Raw genomic sequence first — 19,968 nt, 5'->3', positions numbered from 1 at the left:
GGGGACATGTGAGGTGCCCTCCCTCCTATTGCATTCAATAGAAGAGGTACACCTCACATGTTAACTCATTATGCAATAGGAGAGGGGCACCTCCCTGTTAGCTCCTGGGTACTTATAGCAAAACTTTTTACTAACTAGATTGCTTACGTAGATCAAAGCTGCATCATAAAACCCTGACGTTTATTTCAGTAACGCACACGCATCCAGCCAATAACTAAAATCCGAACAGTAGACAATGACGCAAATACCCCTCACCACTAGCGCCGCTCCCATTAAATATCCTCACAATCACGGGTCCAGTCTCGTGATTTACTCACAAACTGCCAGTTTAAAGGTCACGAGGGCTTTTAACCTCAAAGTCTTTTATTAAAAAATTAAGCGGGAACAGTCCGAAGCAAGCAACCGCCCCTCTTCTTCTTCATCCCTTGACGCGATCCCCAATCCGTCGTATAAAATCAAAAATTTGCCCCAAAATTCTCATATTTCACTGAAATCCATCAAGATCTCTGAGGATGTTGAATGAATTCGTGGCTCGAGTTCTCGCGTTCGTGCTTCTTCTGTCTGTTTTGCTATCAAATTTGATGCTTTATTTTGGCTTTGGGGTTAAATTAGGGTTTGATTTGGATGCAGATTGATGCTTGGCTACGCGTATCCAGCATTTGAATGCTTTAAAATGATGGAGGTGGGGCAAGCTAGCATAGGGCAGCTCCATTTCTGGTGCCAATACTGGTAATATCATTTTCTTGAATTTAGTTTTTTTGAAATTTTATAAGGAAAATATAAGGTTGTGGATGATTTGAGACGGAATTGGGGTTTCTTGAATTCTTTTGGCAGGGTGATTGTTGCAATCTTGACGGTCTTTGAAAGATTCTTCGATGTGTTCGTTTCATGGTTCTTTTGGCAGGGTGATTGTTGCAATCTTGACGGTCTTTGAAAGATTCTTCGATGTGTTCGTTTCATGGTAACCTCACAATCCTGATTGTTGCAATCTTGACGGTCTTTGAAAGATTCTTCGATGTGTTCGTTTCATGGTAACCTCACAATCCATTTTTATAAAGTTGGGAATTGGATTATTGAGTCTTGATTATTGACTATATCGTCTAATTTTTGTCAATAATTTGAAGGTTGCCGTTGTATGATGAGACCAAGATAGCATTCTTCATCTACTTGTGGCACCCGAAAACAAAGGTAATAGAATTACTAAAATCTCATTATGAATTCTACTTTGCATTTTAGGGTGGAATTGGAAAGTCGGTGTTTCAATACATGTCTTAAAGTCGGTGATTGTACTGATCGGCACGTGTTTTAATATTTGATTTAAAGTTGCTGATTATATTGATTTCTATATTATTTGTTATGCTGATGCATTATTATTTTTTCACTGCAAGTAGAATAACTATAATTCCGAAACTAACCCTCTAAACACCCATGAATGTTATAGGTTACCTCATTCTATGGGAGTGTTCTGATAAAATCTTTACTCCTATTCGTACATATATTGTTTTTACTGATATTGTTATTGTTTGTATTGCTATAAATTGATAGTAGAACATGTGTTGAGTCTACATAAGGCCCTCTACAGATTTTACCCCAAGAATCCAATAGAATTTGCAGTAAGTGTCTGATCTTAACGAGAAGATGTTTTTGCTTTCTTTGAAGGGAACAAGTTGGGTGTATGCTGCGTTTCTGAGGCCATTGGTTGTGCAGCATGAGCCAGACATTGAGGAGAAATTGAGGAGGTTTAGGGCTAAATCTGCAGACTTGTTGATGTTCTACATCAAGAATTTCACAGACCAAGGAAAATCCATGTTTCTGGAGCTTCTTCATATGGTTGTTTCACAGCCAAATGGGTCATCATCATCAACCCCACAGGTATTTAGTTGCTATAACTTTTTTCGTTGGTTTACGTTTGTTGTTAGTTTTGATAAGCTAAATTGCCTAATAATAAATCTGAACTTTATTTCGCTGCATTAAAGTATTGATCAAAGTCTAATACATAATTGCATTTACAGTCTGACCTTGAATAAGTAGTAATATAATTTTTGAATCCAGCAGCCAAAATTGAAACCAATTATCTCAAAGAATGTCAGGTTCATTAATGTTTCTCTATGACCTTGACCAAAGTTGAAATATAGCATATAATATGTCCACTTGGAATATGACATGTTATTTTGATCTGGTTACTCAAACATAAAGAAACCTGTGTTTTTGACCTGTTCAAATTTGAGAAATGAAAACCTCATCGTAATGCTATCGTAAATTCAATTATCCTTGAAATATCCAATGACATATTGACAAGTCAGTTGTAACTTTCAGGTGTTGTCTACTTTAAGTTCATCTTTTCTGGTTGGTATATTACTTGTCACAGCGAAGTTCTCAAAAGCTCTAGCTGGTGGGCCAATGTGGCATCTTAATCATTTTCTACCTTGTGATGGTTTAGACCAGAAGGACAGATGCACCACTAGTTATTCTCAGATTGAATCAAAATTGTTTACTATGTTTAAGACATTTGAGAGTGTAGTATTGGACCGTCCTTTATAACTAGTGTAGGCAAGAACAATCTAAACTCAAAAACTAATATGCAGTCCCTTTCAACTGAATTATTTAGTTTATAAATTTCGGAGCAAACTTCCTAAAATTTGAAAGTTTCACCGGTGAAACTGCAGGTTTTGAACTGATTTAATTACTTATAATAATTTAATACGACCACTAGATTGCAAATGGTATAAAGTTGAAACTTGGAACAATGTGTGCTTTATTGTTTGAAATTGCAACTATAGTTATACATCATTGCATCATTTCGTGAAATTTCATTTCTCTTTGAGCCAGACCCATACTGGCTGGGTTATATGAGGTTTTAGATTGAAGACCAAATCACAAATATTTTTCATGGGAGAAATGAATAGTTCAAATGTAAAGGAGTCAGGTGAAAGTTATTAAAGAACTGATTTGTGATAACTTCAGCAATTTATAACAGGCTATTAGGCACCATAACGGGCTTTAAAATGACTAAACAAAATACATACAAACAATAAGCTCTATTCAAAGATGAACAAGTGGGCCTCGTGACTTTGGATTCCATGCATTGAAAGTGTTATTAGCCATTCAATTAGGAAAGTAATTAAAAAGGGGCCAAAATAGCTTAACTAGAAGGTTCATAAGTTCCAACAAAGCTTCTAATAGCATTTTCTTTTCTGCCTTTTTGTTCTTTTAAAACTCTGCAGCCACCAGCAACGCCTGAACCATCGGCTCCACCACATCCGATCACAATCACGCGTTCAGCAAACCGACCATCCACTTCAGAATCAGGATTCCCCAGCGAATTCACGGGAGTCGCTGCAGATGAGTTACACCTCAACCCGGAAGTGGAGAAAGCGCTGCGAGCCTCCCGTGTGAATTTACCCCGATTCCGCCACCACAACAGGAAAACGTAAAATCCCTTCATTCCATCAAAATATATTCTAGCCCATTGTACAGAAGATAGACATTAGTGCAAAAATTTCCCGGTAAATGTTGTAGCATTAGTTTTCTTTCTTTCTACTGTTTTCCCTTGAGATATAAATTCCATTCATTCCTCATTTTGTCTCTATCTTTCTGTTTGTACTATGAAAGCGAGTAGAATCAATCAACATATAATATCAAAACCATGGAAGAAGACGGATATGGATATCTGCTGATATATTTATACTAGTGTGCACCCGGTGCAAAGCACGGCCTTCATTTTTTATTTCTGCTACAGTAATTTTGTATTTAAATTCAGTTTTTGTAAGTGCTACAATAACAATTTTAAAATGCTACAGTGTCCTGCCTGAGCTACAATAATAATGCTACAGTATGTAAACATAACTTCATAAGTAAATCAAACTTTATTTTGATTTAATCATCATAATACCAAGATCTTAGAACATATGATTTTCACTATGAACATTCATTAAGAAAAACGTACCTTGATCCATGATTTGAAACTTGAAGAAACTTGAACAATCTTAAAGACTTGAGTTTCTCTCTCCTAGCCCTCTTATGCCATTCCGAAAATTTCTTGATGGAGAGAAATTTTTCATTATCATAGGTAGAGAGAGGACCAAGCCTTTAAATAGAATAACCACTCCACAATCCATCAAAGTGGGTAGTTATCTTGACCAATAGGAAATTAGCATAAGTGAGTAGTTATAAAACTAATTATAAATCATGTCTACTAACCTAAAAACGTGGGCCACTATTCACGTTTTAAAATGAAACTAACATTCTCCCACTTGGCCCATGTTTCATAATTGAAAAACATGATTTCATAATACGATGTAATATACATAGTGTAAGCTAATCCCATCATCATATTGGTCAAACCATCAATCATCATTAAGTAGAAAACTAATAAGGATCATGGCGGTCGTACGCAGCTAAATTGACATAGTCCCTTCCATGTATCACAATATTAGTTTTAAACTAAACATGACCTGTAATAAGACTTATCATAATGGTCCAACAATAATGTCTTTGTCAGAGACATATCCTGTTAATATTCACATAATCATTTATGTATATACTAACAATAATAAACAGGATACATTAATTATCAGAAACAATATTTAGATGAGCTCAAAGTGTCAAATACATAAAGAGCATGAACTTTACATAAAAGTTAGTAATGGTTTTCAATAATGCCCATTCTTTCAACATGTTCATTAAATGTCTTTGGAGGCAATCCTTTTGTTAACGGATCCGCAACCATAAGATTTGTGCTAATATGCTCAATTGACACTCTTTGTTTCTGAACTTCTTCTTTAACGGCAAAGTATTTTAATTCCATATGTTTAGCACCCTTCGAATACTTGTCGTTTTTAGAAAAGAAGACTGCTGCAGCATTATCACAATAAATTTTCAGCGGCTTGGCAATACTGTCAACAACTCCAAGTCCTGAAATAAAATTCCGCAGCCATAATCCATGAACAGTGGCCTCAAAGCATGCCACGAACTCAGCCTCCATAGTCGATGCAGCAATGACAGACTGCTTCGCACTTTTCCATGAGATCGCTCCTCCAGATAGAAGAAACAGATAGCCAAATGTGGATTTTCTAGTATCCAAACATCCAGCAAAATCTGAATCTGTATATCCAATCACCTCAAGGTGATCAGATCTTCTATAAGTGAGCATATGATCCTTTGTTCCTTGCAAGTATCTCAATACCTTCTTTGCAGCTTTCCAATGATCCAATCCTGGATTACTTTGATATCTACCAAGCATTCCGACAGCAAAACTAATGTCAGGTCTTGTACAAACCTGAGCATACATCAAGCTCCCAACGATGGATGCATAAGGAATTTGTTCCATTTGTTTGTGTTCCAATTCATTCTTTGGACATTGCATAAGACTGAATTTATCCCCTTTCTGAATTGGAACTACAGATGCAGAGCATTTATCCATCTTGAACCTCTCTAGAACTTTATTAATATATGATTTTTGAGACAACCCTAACAATCCTTGTGATCTGTCACGGAATATTTCAATTCCTATCACATAGGATGCCTCACCCATATCTTTCATTTCGAAGTTCTTAGAGAGAAATTTCTTGGTCTCGTGTAATAAACCAAGATCATTAGCAGCAAGCAAGATATCATCAACATACAGAATCAGAAATATAAATTTGCTCCCACTGATCTTTAGATATATACATCGATCAACGATGTTTTCTTTAAATCCAAAAGATGTAATAGTATCATTAAACTTAAGATACCATTGTCGGAAAGCTTGTTTGAGTCCGTATATTGATATCTTAAGTTTACACGCCATGTGTTCCTTTCCTTTAATTGAAAAACCCTCGGGTTGGTCCATGTAAACTTCTTCATCTAAATTTCCATTTAGAAAAGCAGTTTTCACATCCATTTGATGTAGCTCTAAATCATAATGAGCCACAATGGCCATAATAATTCTAAATGAATCCTTTTTCAAAATTTACACCCAACTCTTTTACAACCTTTAGGCAATTCTACAAGATCCCAAACTTCATTATGCTCCATTGATTTCAACTCATCTTTCATGGCATCAAACCATTTATCAGAATTATGGCTTTTCATGGCCTGTGAAAATGAAACCGGATCTTCATCAATTCCAAGATCAAATTCTGATTCTTGTAGATAAACCACATAATCGTCAGGAATAGCAGATTTTTTCTGTCTTTGAGACCTTCGTAATGCTACTTCTTCACGGGGTATATCTATTGCAGGTTCATTGGTGGTAACGTCTTCATGGAGTGTTTGATCATTTATTTGTTGTTCTTGAAAGTCGTTAAACTATTCAATAACTGTAGGAACAACAACTTGAGAAGAAGTTAAAGGCAAAGGAACATTCATTTTAACTTCTTGGATTTCCACTTTATGTGGTTCCATACTCCCACTAATGTCACCATTCTCAATGAACCTGGCATTTCCAGTTTCAACAATTTTAGTGCTATGGCTAGGACAATAAAATCTATACCCTTTAGATTTTTCTGGATAACCAATGAAGAAACCACTGGTTGTTCTTGAGTCCAGTTTCTTTTCATGTGGATTATAAATTCGTATTTCCGCAGGACAACCCCAAACATGAAGGTGTCTCAAACTGGGTTTCCTTCCCGTCCACAGTTCAAAAGGAGTCTTTGGAACTGCCTTACTAGGAACCCTGTTTAACAAATACATTGCGGTTTTTAAAGCATACATCCACAATGATAAGGGTAAAGAGGAATAACTCAACATACTCCTAACCATGTCCATTAGTGTACGATTACGCCTTTCTGCAACACCATTTTGTTGCGGTGTACCTGGCATAGTGTATTGAGCACATATGCCACGCTTTTCAAGAAATTTAGCAAATGGACCAGGACATTGTCCCGTTTCGTTATATTTTCCATAAAATTCACCACCCCTATCAGATCTAATAATTTTTACCTTTTTGTCTAATTGTCTTTCAACCTCATTAATAAATACCTCTAAGGCATCTACTGATTGAGATTTTTCATGCAACAAATAGACATATCCATAACGTGAAAAATCATCTATAAAGGTGATAAAATATTTTTCTTTATTAAAGGATGGAACATCAAAAGGTCTATTTCAAGGAGCTGTGTGCTTCTTGTGGTGGCTTTCTTAATTGTATGATTTGTATGTTTTCCTTTAATACAATCCACACAAATACCAAGATCGGTAAAATCCAAATTAGGAAGGATTTCATTCTTTACCAATCTTTGTATTCTTTCTTTGGAAATATGTCCCAAACGTTTATGCCACAAATAAGCTGAACTTTCATCCACTAAACTTCGTTTAGTTCCAACATTATGATGCAAGGTTAATAGAGATTCAGCAAAAAGATTATCAAGCCTTAATTTGTATAAACCATCAGAGAGAACACCAGAACCAATAAGATGATTATGCTTAAACAAACTGAAACATCCATTTCCAAATTTAAAAGAGTAACCAACGGTATCAAGTTTAGACAAGGAAACTAAGTTGCGAGAAACAGTAGGTACATAAAGAGTTTGAAAAAGATCTAAATGATGTCCAGTGTCTAAAAACAAGCGGTAGGTTCCAATGGCCTCAACTGGAGCTTTGACTCGATTTCCCATGAAGATAAAATTTTCATTTGGATTTATGGTTTGGGTGGTAAGGAATCCCTGCATCGTATTTGAAACATGAGTGGTAGAACCAGAATCAATCCACCAAGTATTATAAGGAACTTCTGTTAGGTTTGATTCGAAACATACAAAAGCAAGAGGTTTACCTTTCTTTTCGAACCATGCCTTACGTTTCAGGCAATCTTTCTGATAGTGTCCAGGTTTCTTGCAGAAATGACACTTATCGTTCTTTCGTTCCTTCTTGTGAACTTGGTCAGGCAACACATTATCTTTCAGTGCTCTTTTCTTGCCCTTTCCATTATATTTTCCTGGTTTCTTTCCAGCTCCTTGATGACCCATGAGATTAATTGAGTGAATTCCTTGTTTCTTAAGCCTTGCTTCCTCTTGAATGAGCATGCTTTGCAATTCAGTCACATTCCACTTATCTTTTATGGTATTGTAATTTATTTGGAATGGACCATACTCAGAAGGCAAGGAGTTTATGATAAACTGCACAAGGAAACTTTCACTCAATTCCATTCCCATAGATCTCAATCTTGCTGCTGTGTTTGTCATTTCAGTGACATGCTCATGCATGGTACGAGAACCATCGAACTTCATGGTGGTCAACGTACCCATTAATGTCCCTGCAATTGACTTATCAGCAGAGTCAGATTGCGAGAGATCTTTCACAAACTTCATGAATTCCTTTGCATTATCAGTCTTAGGAATTGTGGACTTAATGTTGTTTGCTATCGTCATCCGCATGAACATTAAGCTAAGTCTATTTGATTTTTCCCAAGCACTATGGAAAAATCTTTCATCAGCACTGCTAGAATCAGTGATAGCAGCGGGCTTGTCATACAGGAGTGCTGAATCAAGATCCAGAACACCTAGGTGAAACTGAATTTGTTCACTCCATTCATTGAAATTAAGCCCATTGAACTTTACAATAGACGAAGCTTGCGAATGGAGAGAAATAGGTGCTGCAAATACATAGAATAGTGGCATATTAATGCTTTGAGTTATAAACTTAATACATATTAAACAATAAACGTACATTGAAGTTCTCCTTTGGGTGATCTATCAATGTACAACAGTGATCATAATTGATGCTTAGTTTTATTTCACATGATTGGCAATTATATATTCTCCAATTAGACATGCTTGCTATCTTTGGATATTCTAAACATATCTAATCAGATATATTAATTAACCACACTCATGTTTATAGATTATAAAATTTACCAATCAACCTTTGGGTGATTCTTAAATATTTTATAATCAATAAACCTCAATGTACTCATGACAACATATCTATGACAACGTATATATACGTTCATGTCATTTCATTAGTAGCATCACTTAATCACGAGTAATTGAAAATTATATTGATAATCATGGAACTTCAAGGTATGGCCACTTTGGTGACTAAAAACCCATCCATGAAAATTTAAACGTTAATAATAACGTTATAATAGGACCGCAAATAGCAGTCTATGATGATTAGCAATCCATGCATAATTAGAGCATTGACATAAACAGAAATATTATGCAGGCTAAATACAATAAGCAGCAACACATACAGCAAAATAAAACAAAACGAATTAGTAAAAAACATTATTAGAAATCAGACCCCAAGAGCCCCAAGGCCCAAGGCCCATCAAAGACCATTAATATTTGGAGTAGTCCTTATGCCTTACCACTAGGCCAAATCCTCATGCCTTACCACTAGGCCATTTCATCTAAAGTATTTAGTATACTTAAAATATGTATACATATTAATGAACAGTCAGTTCCGAATTTAAATAAATTCCGAATTTTGCAATGATGTATTCAATTGAATACGAAATTATCAAAATAACAAAATAATTTTCAATACTCAGCGGAAAAAAAAAAAATTTAATAATAATAATTACCGAATATTAAACATTCAATTAACAGTAATTGAATTAATTGGCAAGAAACAATAATCATGATGGAAAATCATAAGTTCTTTAATCAAGGCTCTGATACCACATGTAAACATAACTTCATAAGTAAATCAAACTTTATTTTGATTTAATCATCATAATACCAAGATCTTAGAACATATGATTTTCACTATGAACATTCATTAAGAAAAACGTACCTTGATCCATGATTTGAAACTTGAAGAAACTTGAACAATCTTAAAGACTTGAGTTTCTCTCTCCTAGCCCTCTTATGCCATTCCGAAAATTTCTTGATGGAGAGAAATTTTTCATTATCATAGGTAGAGAGAGGACCAAGCCTTTAAATAGAATAACCACTCCACAATCCATCAAAGTGGGTAGTTATCTTGACCAATAGGAAATTAGCATAAGTGAGTAGTTATAAAACTAATTATAAATCATGTCTACTAACCTAAAAACGTGGGCCACTATTCACGTTTTAAAATGAAACTAACACAGTAATGTTTTTAAACGTTACAATATCCGTCTGTGATACAGTAATTCATACAGCATGAACATCGAAGCCTGAGTCCTCATGTTTGTGCTACGGTAAGAAGCTACAATAATTTACTATAATATTTACTGTAGCACGAATAGTGAATCTTTGATCCTCTCATTATTATAGAGGAATAGATATATCTTGTAGGGTGAGGACATCGACTTAACTAACTGTATCTAATAGAATATGGGTATAGATATGTAAGCGAAATATTGGATTTATATTCGAATATCCAAATAAATGTATCGGTTGAACCATTGAGATTGTTTTGACCATTAAGGTAATGGTTAATGGATCTAAGGTTAATTTTGATGATCTAGATATATGAAGTTAACTTTTCGAACATGTTAATGGACTCCTATTAAAAGATTATTTTATTTAAATATATGTATCGTATGATATGATCATTAATTTTTACTTTTTGTTTCCTCGTATCCGTTTTAGTATCTGTATATAACTTTGGGGGAAATGCTTTTAGGCCTAAAATAGTAAAGCAAATGTGACTAAGCTCCAAGTCTTTTTTTTTTGGGTCAGTATTGTTGAGTGCCGAGTCCAAACTCTAAGTTAGATTTGGATTTGAAGGCTAGGCTAAGTCCTAGTAGTTTTCTTTGAGACCAAGTTACTAATTTTCTTGAAAGCCAAGTTGACTTGGTGAGCAAGTTAGGGTTGTCTTTAAATAAGACATCATATTCTATAGTTTTTGAGAGGAGAGAAGGAGAGATACAATATTCTTGTAATCACGGTTTAACAGAGCGTATAACCAGGTTTAAGGGTATTGTGAGAGAGAGGGTTTGATAGTCTTTATTCGTGGAAAAGATTGTAATTTGGAGGTGATAGTGGATTATTTGCGATCCCGTGATTTTTTCTTGTTGAGGATTTTTCACGTTAAATCTTATGTGTTTCTATTTGCTACATTTGTTAGTTTTTGGAGTTTTTATGAGATCTAAAAATCCTAACAAGTGTTATCAGAAAGGGGTTCGACAGTTCATGGAGGTTCGAGAGGTACAATTGGTTAAAATTTATTTTTTAAATCAAACCCGACGGTACAGATTGATTTCTCTCCTAATCCGAGAATTGGAGGCAGATTTTGATGATCCAAGAGTTGTTCCTAGGGTTTTTCGACGTGCTGAGTGTAGAAACGGCGAAAACAGGGTTGAAGTTCAGGAAATTTTACGAAAGGAAACAGTTTGGAGGTTTCACGATCGACCGCGACCAATGGTGCGGTTGACCGGAAACGTGCACGTTACACTGTAGTTTCTGGATCTCTGGCCGGTCGACCGTAAGGTTAGGTCCGGTCGACCGCGGACACTGTAATGAATTTTTGGGTTCTGTCGTTCTGTCCGGTCGACCGTGATGGTTCTGGCGGTCGCGGTGGATTGTCAGTCGGGTTTTGGCCTGATTCTGGTTTCCTATTCTGATTGGGTTTGTGTTTTGATATATATTAAAACATGTTTTTTAGGGTTTAGTAAGGTTGGAAAGGGGTTATTTGGTGCACAGAAAAGAGAGTTTTCTGAGCAATTTGTTTGGGGTTTGTGTGAGAGATTTAAGAGCTTTGTTTGAGAGATTTTGAGTGATTTTGTAATATCTATTTGTACTTTCTTTTCTATTAGTGAAAACCCATCCCCTTCTTGTCCCGTGGACGTAGGCAACTTGCCGAACCACGTAAAATTCGTTGTTTGTGTTTGTGTTGTTAATTTTGTATTTATATGACCTTCTCTCTCGGTGACTTCGTGTTTCCTTGGACCCTAAAAAGAGGCTTCAGAGCCCAACAAGTGGTATCAGAGCACCATGCCACGCTTGGGTTAGGTGGAGGAGTTGATCGCTTTGGAAGCTCGTCTAGGGTTTCAATCGGAGAGAAATGTGGGATTTTTACTAATGTGAATCTTTTCTTCTATCGTGTGAGGGTGAGATCTTTTGGAGGCTCTTGTTCGGGTTTCAATTGGAAGTAAAAATCTGCCTTTCTTGCAGTTTGGATCTATTTTTTAGTTTGTTTCGCATTGGTTTGTTGGTGTTTTGAGAAAGATAACTGAGAAAGAAGGTGTTGAGAGTGGTACTTCTGGCGTGAAGACCGTTCAAAGTTTGAATATCTATTCTATGAAGATAAATGTGGAGAAGTTTAATGGCACGAACAACTTTGGCTTATGGAGATATAAAGTTTTGGATACGCTGAACGCGCAAAATTTGGAAGACACTTTGGAGTTGGATGGTAAGCCGGACGACATTGAAGAAAAGGTTTGGAAAAAGATAAATTGGACGGCGTGTGACGTGATTAGGTCTTGTTTAATGCAGGATCTAAAATATGATGTGATCAATGAGATTTCTGCAAAGAAGATTTGGGAGGTTCTTGAATGCAAGTATTTGAGGAAGAGTGTTGAGAACCGCTTGTAATTGAAGAGGAGACTTTACCGTTTCCAGTTGAAGAAGGTAATCTGAATTAGTGATCACATGAACAACTACACGAAGCTTCTTGCGAATTTGGCAAATGTGGATGTCATGATCGAGGATGAGGATAATACATTGTTATTGTTGAGTTCCTTTCCTGATGAGGAATATGAGACATTCGTTCTTACCCTAATTAATGGAAAGACATCTCTTTCGTATAGTGAGGTTATCCCTACTCTTGTGAATTATCAGCTAAGGAAGAAGGACAATGAGTCTTCAAATGATACAATAGCAGAGACATTGACCGTAAGAGGGAAAAGTCTAAACCGAAATAGGAGGTCGCAGTCTAGAGCAACACATCCTTTAGTTGGTAGAAATCAATATGCTTTTTGTAAAGAAGATTGACATTGGAAGTCTGAATGCCCAAAGTTAAAGGATAGAGCCGGGAAGAATAAGGAGAAAGCTGTACAAGCTTCAGAGGTGAATGTTGCCAAACCTAGTGGCGGCAATTCAGATTCGGATTCTTCGGGCTACTCATGCCCAACACTAACGTCAGTTTGTTATGTCAACTCTACAGAGTGGATGTTGGATTCGAGTGCTACATACCATATTTTGCCCTAGGAGGGATTGGTTCTCCAGCTTTGAGGAGTTGGAAAGAGGGGATATCGTGCGCATGAGTAATGATCATGTATGCCCTATCAATGGTATTAGAACAGTTCGGATCAGGATGTATGACAGGGTGACTAGGGAGCTGAAGGAAGTGAGATTCGTTCCGTAGTTGACAAAGAACATTATTTCACTTGGAACTTTGGAGGCAACAGACTATAAGGTGATCTTAGAGAATACAATTTTGAAGGTCACAAAGGGGTCCATGATTGTGATGAAGGGCGTCAGAAAGAATAACTTGTACTACTTGACTGGAAGTACGGTGATAGGTAGAGCGCTGGTGACTTCTATTGATTCAGATAGACTGTGGTGTTTGAGGCTGGGACATTCTAGTGTTGGTTCCTTGAAAGCTTCGGATATGCAAGGATTGGCGAGAGGTGCTTTGACCTGCAATTTGAAGTCCTGTGAGCATAGTGATGTGAGCAAGAAGACCGATGTGAAGTTTGGCATCTCTATTCATCGAGCTAAGTGCCTTCTAGATGATGTTCACGTGGTCGTTTGTGGGCCTTCCAAGGAGGCATCATTGGGAGGTAATAGGTATTTGGTTTCCTTTGTTGATGATTGTTCTAGGCATGCTTGGGTTGCAACCAAGTCCCGTTTGAGTGAAGTCCTAGTAGTCAACAACTGGTGGAAGAAGTGTATAGAGACCAAAACAGACAGAAAGGACAAAGTACTCCATTTTGATTTTTGTGGGAAGTACAAGAGGGATCCATTTCTGCATTTGTACCGAGCTAAAGGCAGTTGAGACGCTTCATTGGAAAGGAAAATTTGGGGCAACGAGATAATGTGGCAAATTTGATGAGCTGTTCCTTGCTGGAGAAGGATTAGTGTTTGGTGTCAAACAATAGTTTGAAGAAGAGTTTTGGTACTGAGACTTTGACATATCCGAGCCATCTTATTCATAGGTTGTCGTCTGCTGCGATTGGAGTATTTGGGTCTGTTAGAGCTGCTTCAATTTTTGGTTTGCTTCAGATATTTGGGTTCCCAGCATATTGTCACATCGAGGATGTGAAAATTGATCCGAGTGCATATTTGGAATTCAGAGGCGTGTTTGGCTACATGTTATGGGACTCTGTTTTCAAGAAGATTGTTCTGAGCAGTAATGTCACGTTTGACTCTCAACAGGTGGAGAGTATTGATAAGATCAGAGATGTATCGCAGCAGGTGGAGAGTGATTCTACTTTACGTTGGGTGGATATTACTCCACATTTTCCCGATCATTCTATATCGTTTGGGATTCCAGCTGAGGTGATACAGATTATGGATCATGCTGGTGTGGATACAGATGATAAGTTTGAAGATCAGGATTCGAGTGCAACAGGTGGACACCGTTCAGATTTGGCTATGGTCATTGGCTCACCTCAGGTGGAGGTGTTTGGTAATTGTGTTTCTTCTACATATAGGGTTGGGGGGTTAAGCTCCAAGACAGGTTTGGTGTGGAGAGATGCAAGTTTGTAAGAGAGCTTATCTTTTCACTTTGAGGCCATTAGGAGTGTTATCACCTGCAGATTTGTTGGTGATGATCGTGAAGTTGGTGGAGGGTTAAAAATCATTCTAGTTGATTGAGGGCCTTTGGAGGCCATTTGGGTGAACTACGTGAGGCTTGATTCCTTGGGCAAGAGGATACATAGCCAGTCATTTTGATACAGTCAGTTTGATGAGTTGATACCGATATTTTGGAGTTTGTTCGCATTCTCGTTTGGGTTCTCGACTTGTTGTGCATTGAGTCTGTTGTCGTAGATTGTTTTCACTTGGTACTGGACACAACAAGTGGGACGTTTGGTTAGTATTGGCATTGGCTCAGTTTTGGGAGAACTTCGCCGAGATGAAGAATTATAGAAATAGCAAAAACGGGGTTAAAGTTCAGGAAATTTGACGAAGGAAATAGTTTGGAGGTTTCATGGTCGACTGCGACCAAGGGTGTGGTCGACCGGAAATGTGCACGCTACAGGGTAGTTTATGGATCTTTAGTCGGTTGATCGCGAGGCTAGGTCCGATCGACCGCGGACTCTATAATGGATTTTTGGTTTCTGTCGTTCTGTCCGGTCGACTGTGATGGTTTTGGCGATCGACTGTCAGTCGAGATTGGGTCTGATTCTGGTTTCCTGTTCTGATTGGGTTTGTGTTTTGATATATATTGAAACACGTTTTTTAGGGTTTAGTAAGGTTGGAAAGGGGTTATTTGATGCACAGAAAAAAGAGTTTTTTAAGAAATTTATTTGGGTTTTGTGTGAGAGATTTGAGAGCTTTATTTGAGAGATTTTGAGTGATTTTTTAATCTCTATTTGTACTCTCTTCTCTATTAGTGAAAACCCATACCCTTCTTGCCCCGTGGACGTACGCAACTTGCCGAACCACGTAAAATTCGTTATTTGTGTTCGTGCTGTTAATTTTGTATTTATGTGACCTCTCTCGGCGACTTCGTGTTTCCTCGGACCCCAAAAAGAGGCTTCAGAGCCGAACACTGAGTTTAATTTTGAAGTTAGTTCTACCAAATACAATGACTGTTTTGAATTCGATTGTTGTCAGAGGATGATGAGATCTTCGGGTCCAAAGTTTAATATTTCGCTACTCAATGGTAAGAAAAATTTTACAGAATGATAATACACGGTTCAAGATCTTCTTGTGCAGCAGGACGTTGATCAAGATTTGGAAAAGAAGAAGCTTGAAGGGATGAAGGATGCTGAATGGAGTTTAATACAAAAGAAGGCGGTTAGCATAATTCGTTTGGCACTTGCCCTATAATCAAGTACAATGTTATTCAGAAGACCACGCCAAGGGGTTGTGGGATAAGCTCGAGGGGATTTATGCATCGAAGTTAATGACAAACCAATTGTGTTTGAGGATGAAGCTTTATTCATTGAAGATGGAAGAAGGTAGTGCTATTCAAGACCATATCAATGTCTTTAATCAGCTAGTATGTCAACTTATGAATATTAATGAGGGGATTAAAAAAGAAGAGCAGACGTTGCTCCTATTATTTTCTCTACCGCAGTCGTACAAACCGTTGGTTTAGACGAAAATTATCGGGAAGCAAACTTTAAAGTTCGACGATGTGACAACACTCCTACGTAAGAATGAGAGAGTGATGAGGAAGGAGAGCACATCTAATGATGGTGAGGGTGCACTAGCTTTTGAAGGTTCTAATCGAGGGAGGAGTAAGGGGAGTTGTGACAGTTATCGAGGAAGAACAAAATCCCAGGTCTGAGACAATAGTGAAAGGGAATGCGATTATTGCGGAGAGAAAAGTCACATTCAGTTCAGATGTTCCAGATACGAGACGACTTAAAGTGTATTAGACTGATAAAACTTTAAGAAAATGGGAAGAAGGAGGACTCCTCAATAGTTATGTGTGATGAAGATGTGGTGCTGATGATGGAGAGTACCGGTACTGATGCGAGTAACACTTGGGTGTTAGATTCTATAGCCTCTATGCACGTTTGCAGCAACAAAGAGTGTTTTGACACATTAATGACATATAAAGAATTTGGTGATGTAATCGTTGGAAACAATTAGAAGATGAAGGTTGAAGGCGCTACGAGTGTTTGCCTCAAGCATCACACTGGGAAGGTCGGAATTATTCGTCATATGAGATATGTGACGTCATGTGGTGCTAATTTAATTTCACTAGGTGAGATGGCATCACATGAGTACAAATATGTGGGTGAAGAAGAGTGGTGCAAAGTGTATAGAGATGGTGATTTAATTTTAAGAGGGAGAGAGAATAATAACCATATTTGCTATTTAGATGGGCGATATCTTAATGGTGTAGATGACTCTTCTCAAACTATTGTCTACAAGGGAGAGGTGAATAACAAGAAGAAGAAAGTCAGTTTCTCTAGAGCCGTTGGGATACTTGAGATTTTTGTCGAGGTGGGATATGTTGGGTGCCAACTCAAACTCCAAGTTAGATACAGATTTGAAGGTTAGTTCCAGTCCTAATAGTTTTCTTAGAGGTCAAGTTAATAGTTTTCTTGGAAGCCAAGTTGACTTAGTAAGCAAGTCAGGGTGTCTTTAAATAAGACATCCTATTCTAGGATTTTTTTGAGAAAAGAGAGGGAGAGATACAATATTTTTATAATCAGGATTTAATAGAATGTGTAACCGGGTTTAAGAGTATTGTGAGAGAGAAGGTTTGGTAGTCTTTATCTGTGCAAAAGATTATAATTTGGAGAGTGGATTATTTTCGATATCATGGTTTTTCCCTATTGAGAGTTTTACACGTTAAATCTTGTGCAATTCTATCTACTGTTTTTGTTAGTTTTGTGTTTTTGCGAAATCTAAAAATCCCAAAAAGTACTAAGCTCAAGACTTAGTCAACAAGTGCTTAGGCTCCAAAATAAAAAAGCAGGTGTGTTTAGCCCTCAAAATGCAGTTATTTATACCTATTCTACCCTCATTTAATGGCATGACAACTCCCCTCTTTTCTCACTTATTTTTTTGTCAAACTTCAAACCTAAGCAAAGGATAATCCTTCCGTTTTCTTCTTTCTGGAGTTTTGCCCAAAAAATTTAGGGGGTTATTTGCAATTTCTAAACAAGTTTTTTGTAATTTTGGGTGGTAATATGTAAAATTTGAAACTTTATAGAGGGTTTGTAATTTTGGGTGGTCATTTGTAATTTCTGAAATTGTATGGGGCGTTTCCTGCAGTTTTTGGGGTATTTGCAATTTCTAGAACTTTTTTATGATTCTCTTCAATTTTTTAGGGAGAGGATTCACAATTTATGAAGCTTTTTAAGGGTTTTCTACTATTTATGAAACCTTTTAAGGGTTTTCTATACTTTTTTGTGGGTTATTTGTAATTTCCAAAACTTCTTAAGGGTTTTTTGCAATTTTATTAGGGGGCGTTTACAATTTTTGAAACTCTCTAGGGTTTATTTGTAATTTTTAGGGTTATTTGCCTGAATCTTTCAAAACTTATGTGATAGTTGTTAAACTCATTTAGTTGTTGAACTTTCAAGTTTAACTAAGTAATAATTTTAGCAACTAATTAATAATTTTAACTCATAAGTTTAACAACTAACTAATAATTTTAAAATCTAATAAGTTTCACAACTAACTAACGGAAAATAAGTTTTACAATTGAAAAATAAGTTTATTATCTAACTCAGAAATTTAATAGCTAACTCATAAGTTTAAAAACTAACTGGTATACTTAACAACTATTTTATAAGTTTAACAATTATCTCATAAGCTTAACAACTAACTAATAAATTTAAATCCTTAAAAGTTACATAAATTGCAATAACTATCCAAAAATTGCTAAAAAACTACCTAAAAATTTTAGAAGTTCCAAATAACCCCCAAAAATTACAGAAACCCCTAGAAAGTTTCAAAAATTACAAATGACCCGCAAAATTGGAAAAACCCATAGAAAGTTTCAAAAATTACAAACGACCCCTAAAATTGTAGAAATTTCCTAAAAGTTTTAGAAATTACAAAACACCCCCGGAAAATTCCAAAAAGAGCCCCAAATTTTTAAAAATTGTAAATAACCCCAAAAATTGTAGAAAAATATCCCAACATTTTCAACAATTACAAATAAACCCTTAACATTTTGCATAAACCACTCAGAAAAAAAAGAAAATAAAAGTGGTTGTTTTTTTACTTTGATGTGAAGACTAGCAAAAGTGAGTGAGAAAGGGGGAGGTGACATACCATTAAATGAGGATAGAATGGGGATGAGTAGGGTTTAAATATATTTGCTTTTTCATTTTGGAGCCTTAGCACCTCTTGACCGAGTCTTAGGGCTAGGGGTGTCCAAAAAGCCCGGAGCCCGGGCCCGGCCCGGTGTCCGGCCCGGTCGTGCCCGGGCCCGGCCCGGGCCCGGAAACCTGGGCAAAACCCGGGTCCGGGCCCGGGTCGCCGTTGGCGAGCCCGGCCCGGGCCGGCCCGGCGGGCGCCGGAACACTGCTATGTTTTAATTTTTTTTTGTTTTTTTTTATTTTTTATTTTTATATATATATAATGTGATATGTGTATAATTCTTGTAAGTATATATTTATATATACTATATACTATACTATATTATATATACTATTATACATATATATAATATATATATAACTACTATATATATTAGTATATATAGTCTATATACTACTATACATACTCTGCTTTAGTATAATTTATATATAAAGATACTCTCCTCTCATCGTTATATAAGTATAATATATATAATATGGCTCTGTTAATATATGTAACGTATATATACTGTATACCAATATATAATATATATATTATAATATATATATATATATATATATATTACTATATTAATATATATATTATATATATATATATATATATATATATATATACTATATATATATTTTATAATACTATATATATATATATATATATATAACTCTCTCTTTGTATATAATTAATATAAGTATCTCTCTCTTTATATAAGTATATATATGTATAAATATGCTCTGTAATAATGTATAAGTATACACTATAAGTATGGCCAATGTATAGCTGCTCTCTATTATGTACTAGGAATATGTATATTATATCTAGTTAAGTTTCTCGTGCTGGCTCTTAGTATAATAAGTAGTATATGAGTAAGTGGTTTCTCTATATATATATATATATATATGTATAAGTTTATAATAAGTATACAGTGTATCTCTCTTATAAGTATATATCAGTATACTCTCTCTTATTATTTATAATCTCTTATATAATTATTTATATATGAATATATATATATATAAGTATATACTTATATATATATATTATCTATTTATATTATATATATTATATAATATATATATATCTGTATATATATAAGTATATGTATAAGTATACCTCTCTCTTATATATGTATTAATATTAATGTGTGTATATATAAGTTTAT

The 19,968-nt window shown here is 36.0% G+C and overlaps 1 protein-coding gene across 1 annotated transcript; it reads left to right on the top strand.

Annotated features, from left to right (window-relative positions):
* Window positions 385–3,711, top strand: LOC109830352 (putative HVA22-like protein g). Its single transcript, XM_020397600.1, has 6 exons — window positions 385–544; window positions 631–729; window positions 835–891; window positions 1,125–1,188; window positions 1,660–1,872; window positions 3,225–3,711. The coding sequence occupies exons 1-6, from the start codon at window positions 513–515 to the stop codon at window positions 3,432–3,434; spliced, it is 675 nt and encodes a 224-aa protein (XP_020253189.1). The 5' UTR covers window positions 385–512; the 3' UTR covers window positions 3,435–3,711.

Source organism: Asparagus officinalis, chromosome 2 (assembly GCF_001876935.1).
Source record: "Asparagus officinalis chromosome 2, Aspof.V1, whole genome shotgun sequence".
NCBI lineage: Eukaryota > Viridiplantae > Streptophyta > Magnoliopsida > Asparagales > Asparagaceae > Asparagus > Asparagus officinalis.
Note: the sequence above shows the minus strand (reverse complement) of the source record. Positions and strands in the feature narration are given on the sequence as shown.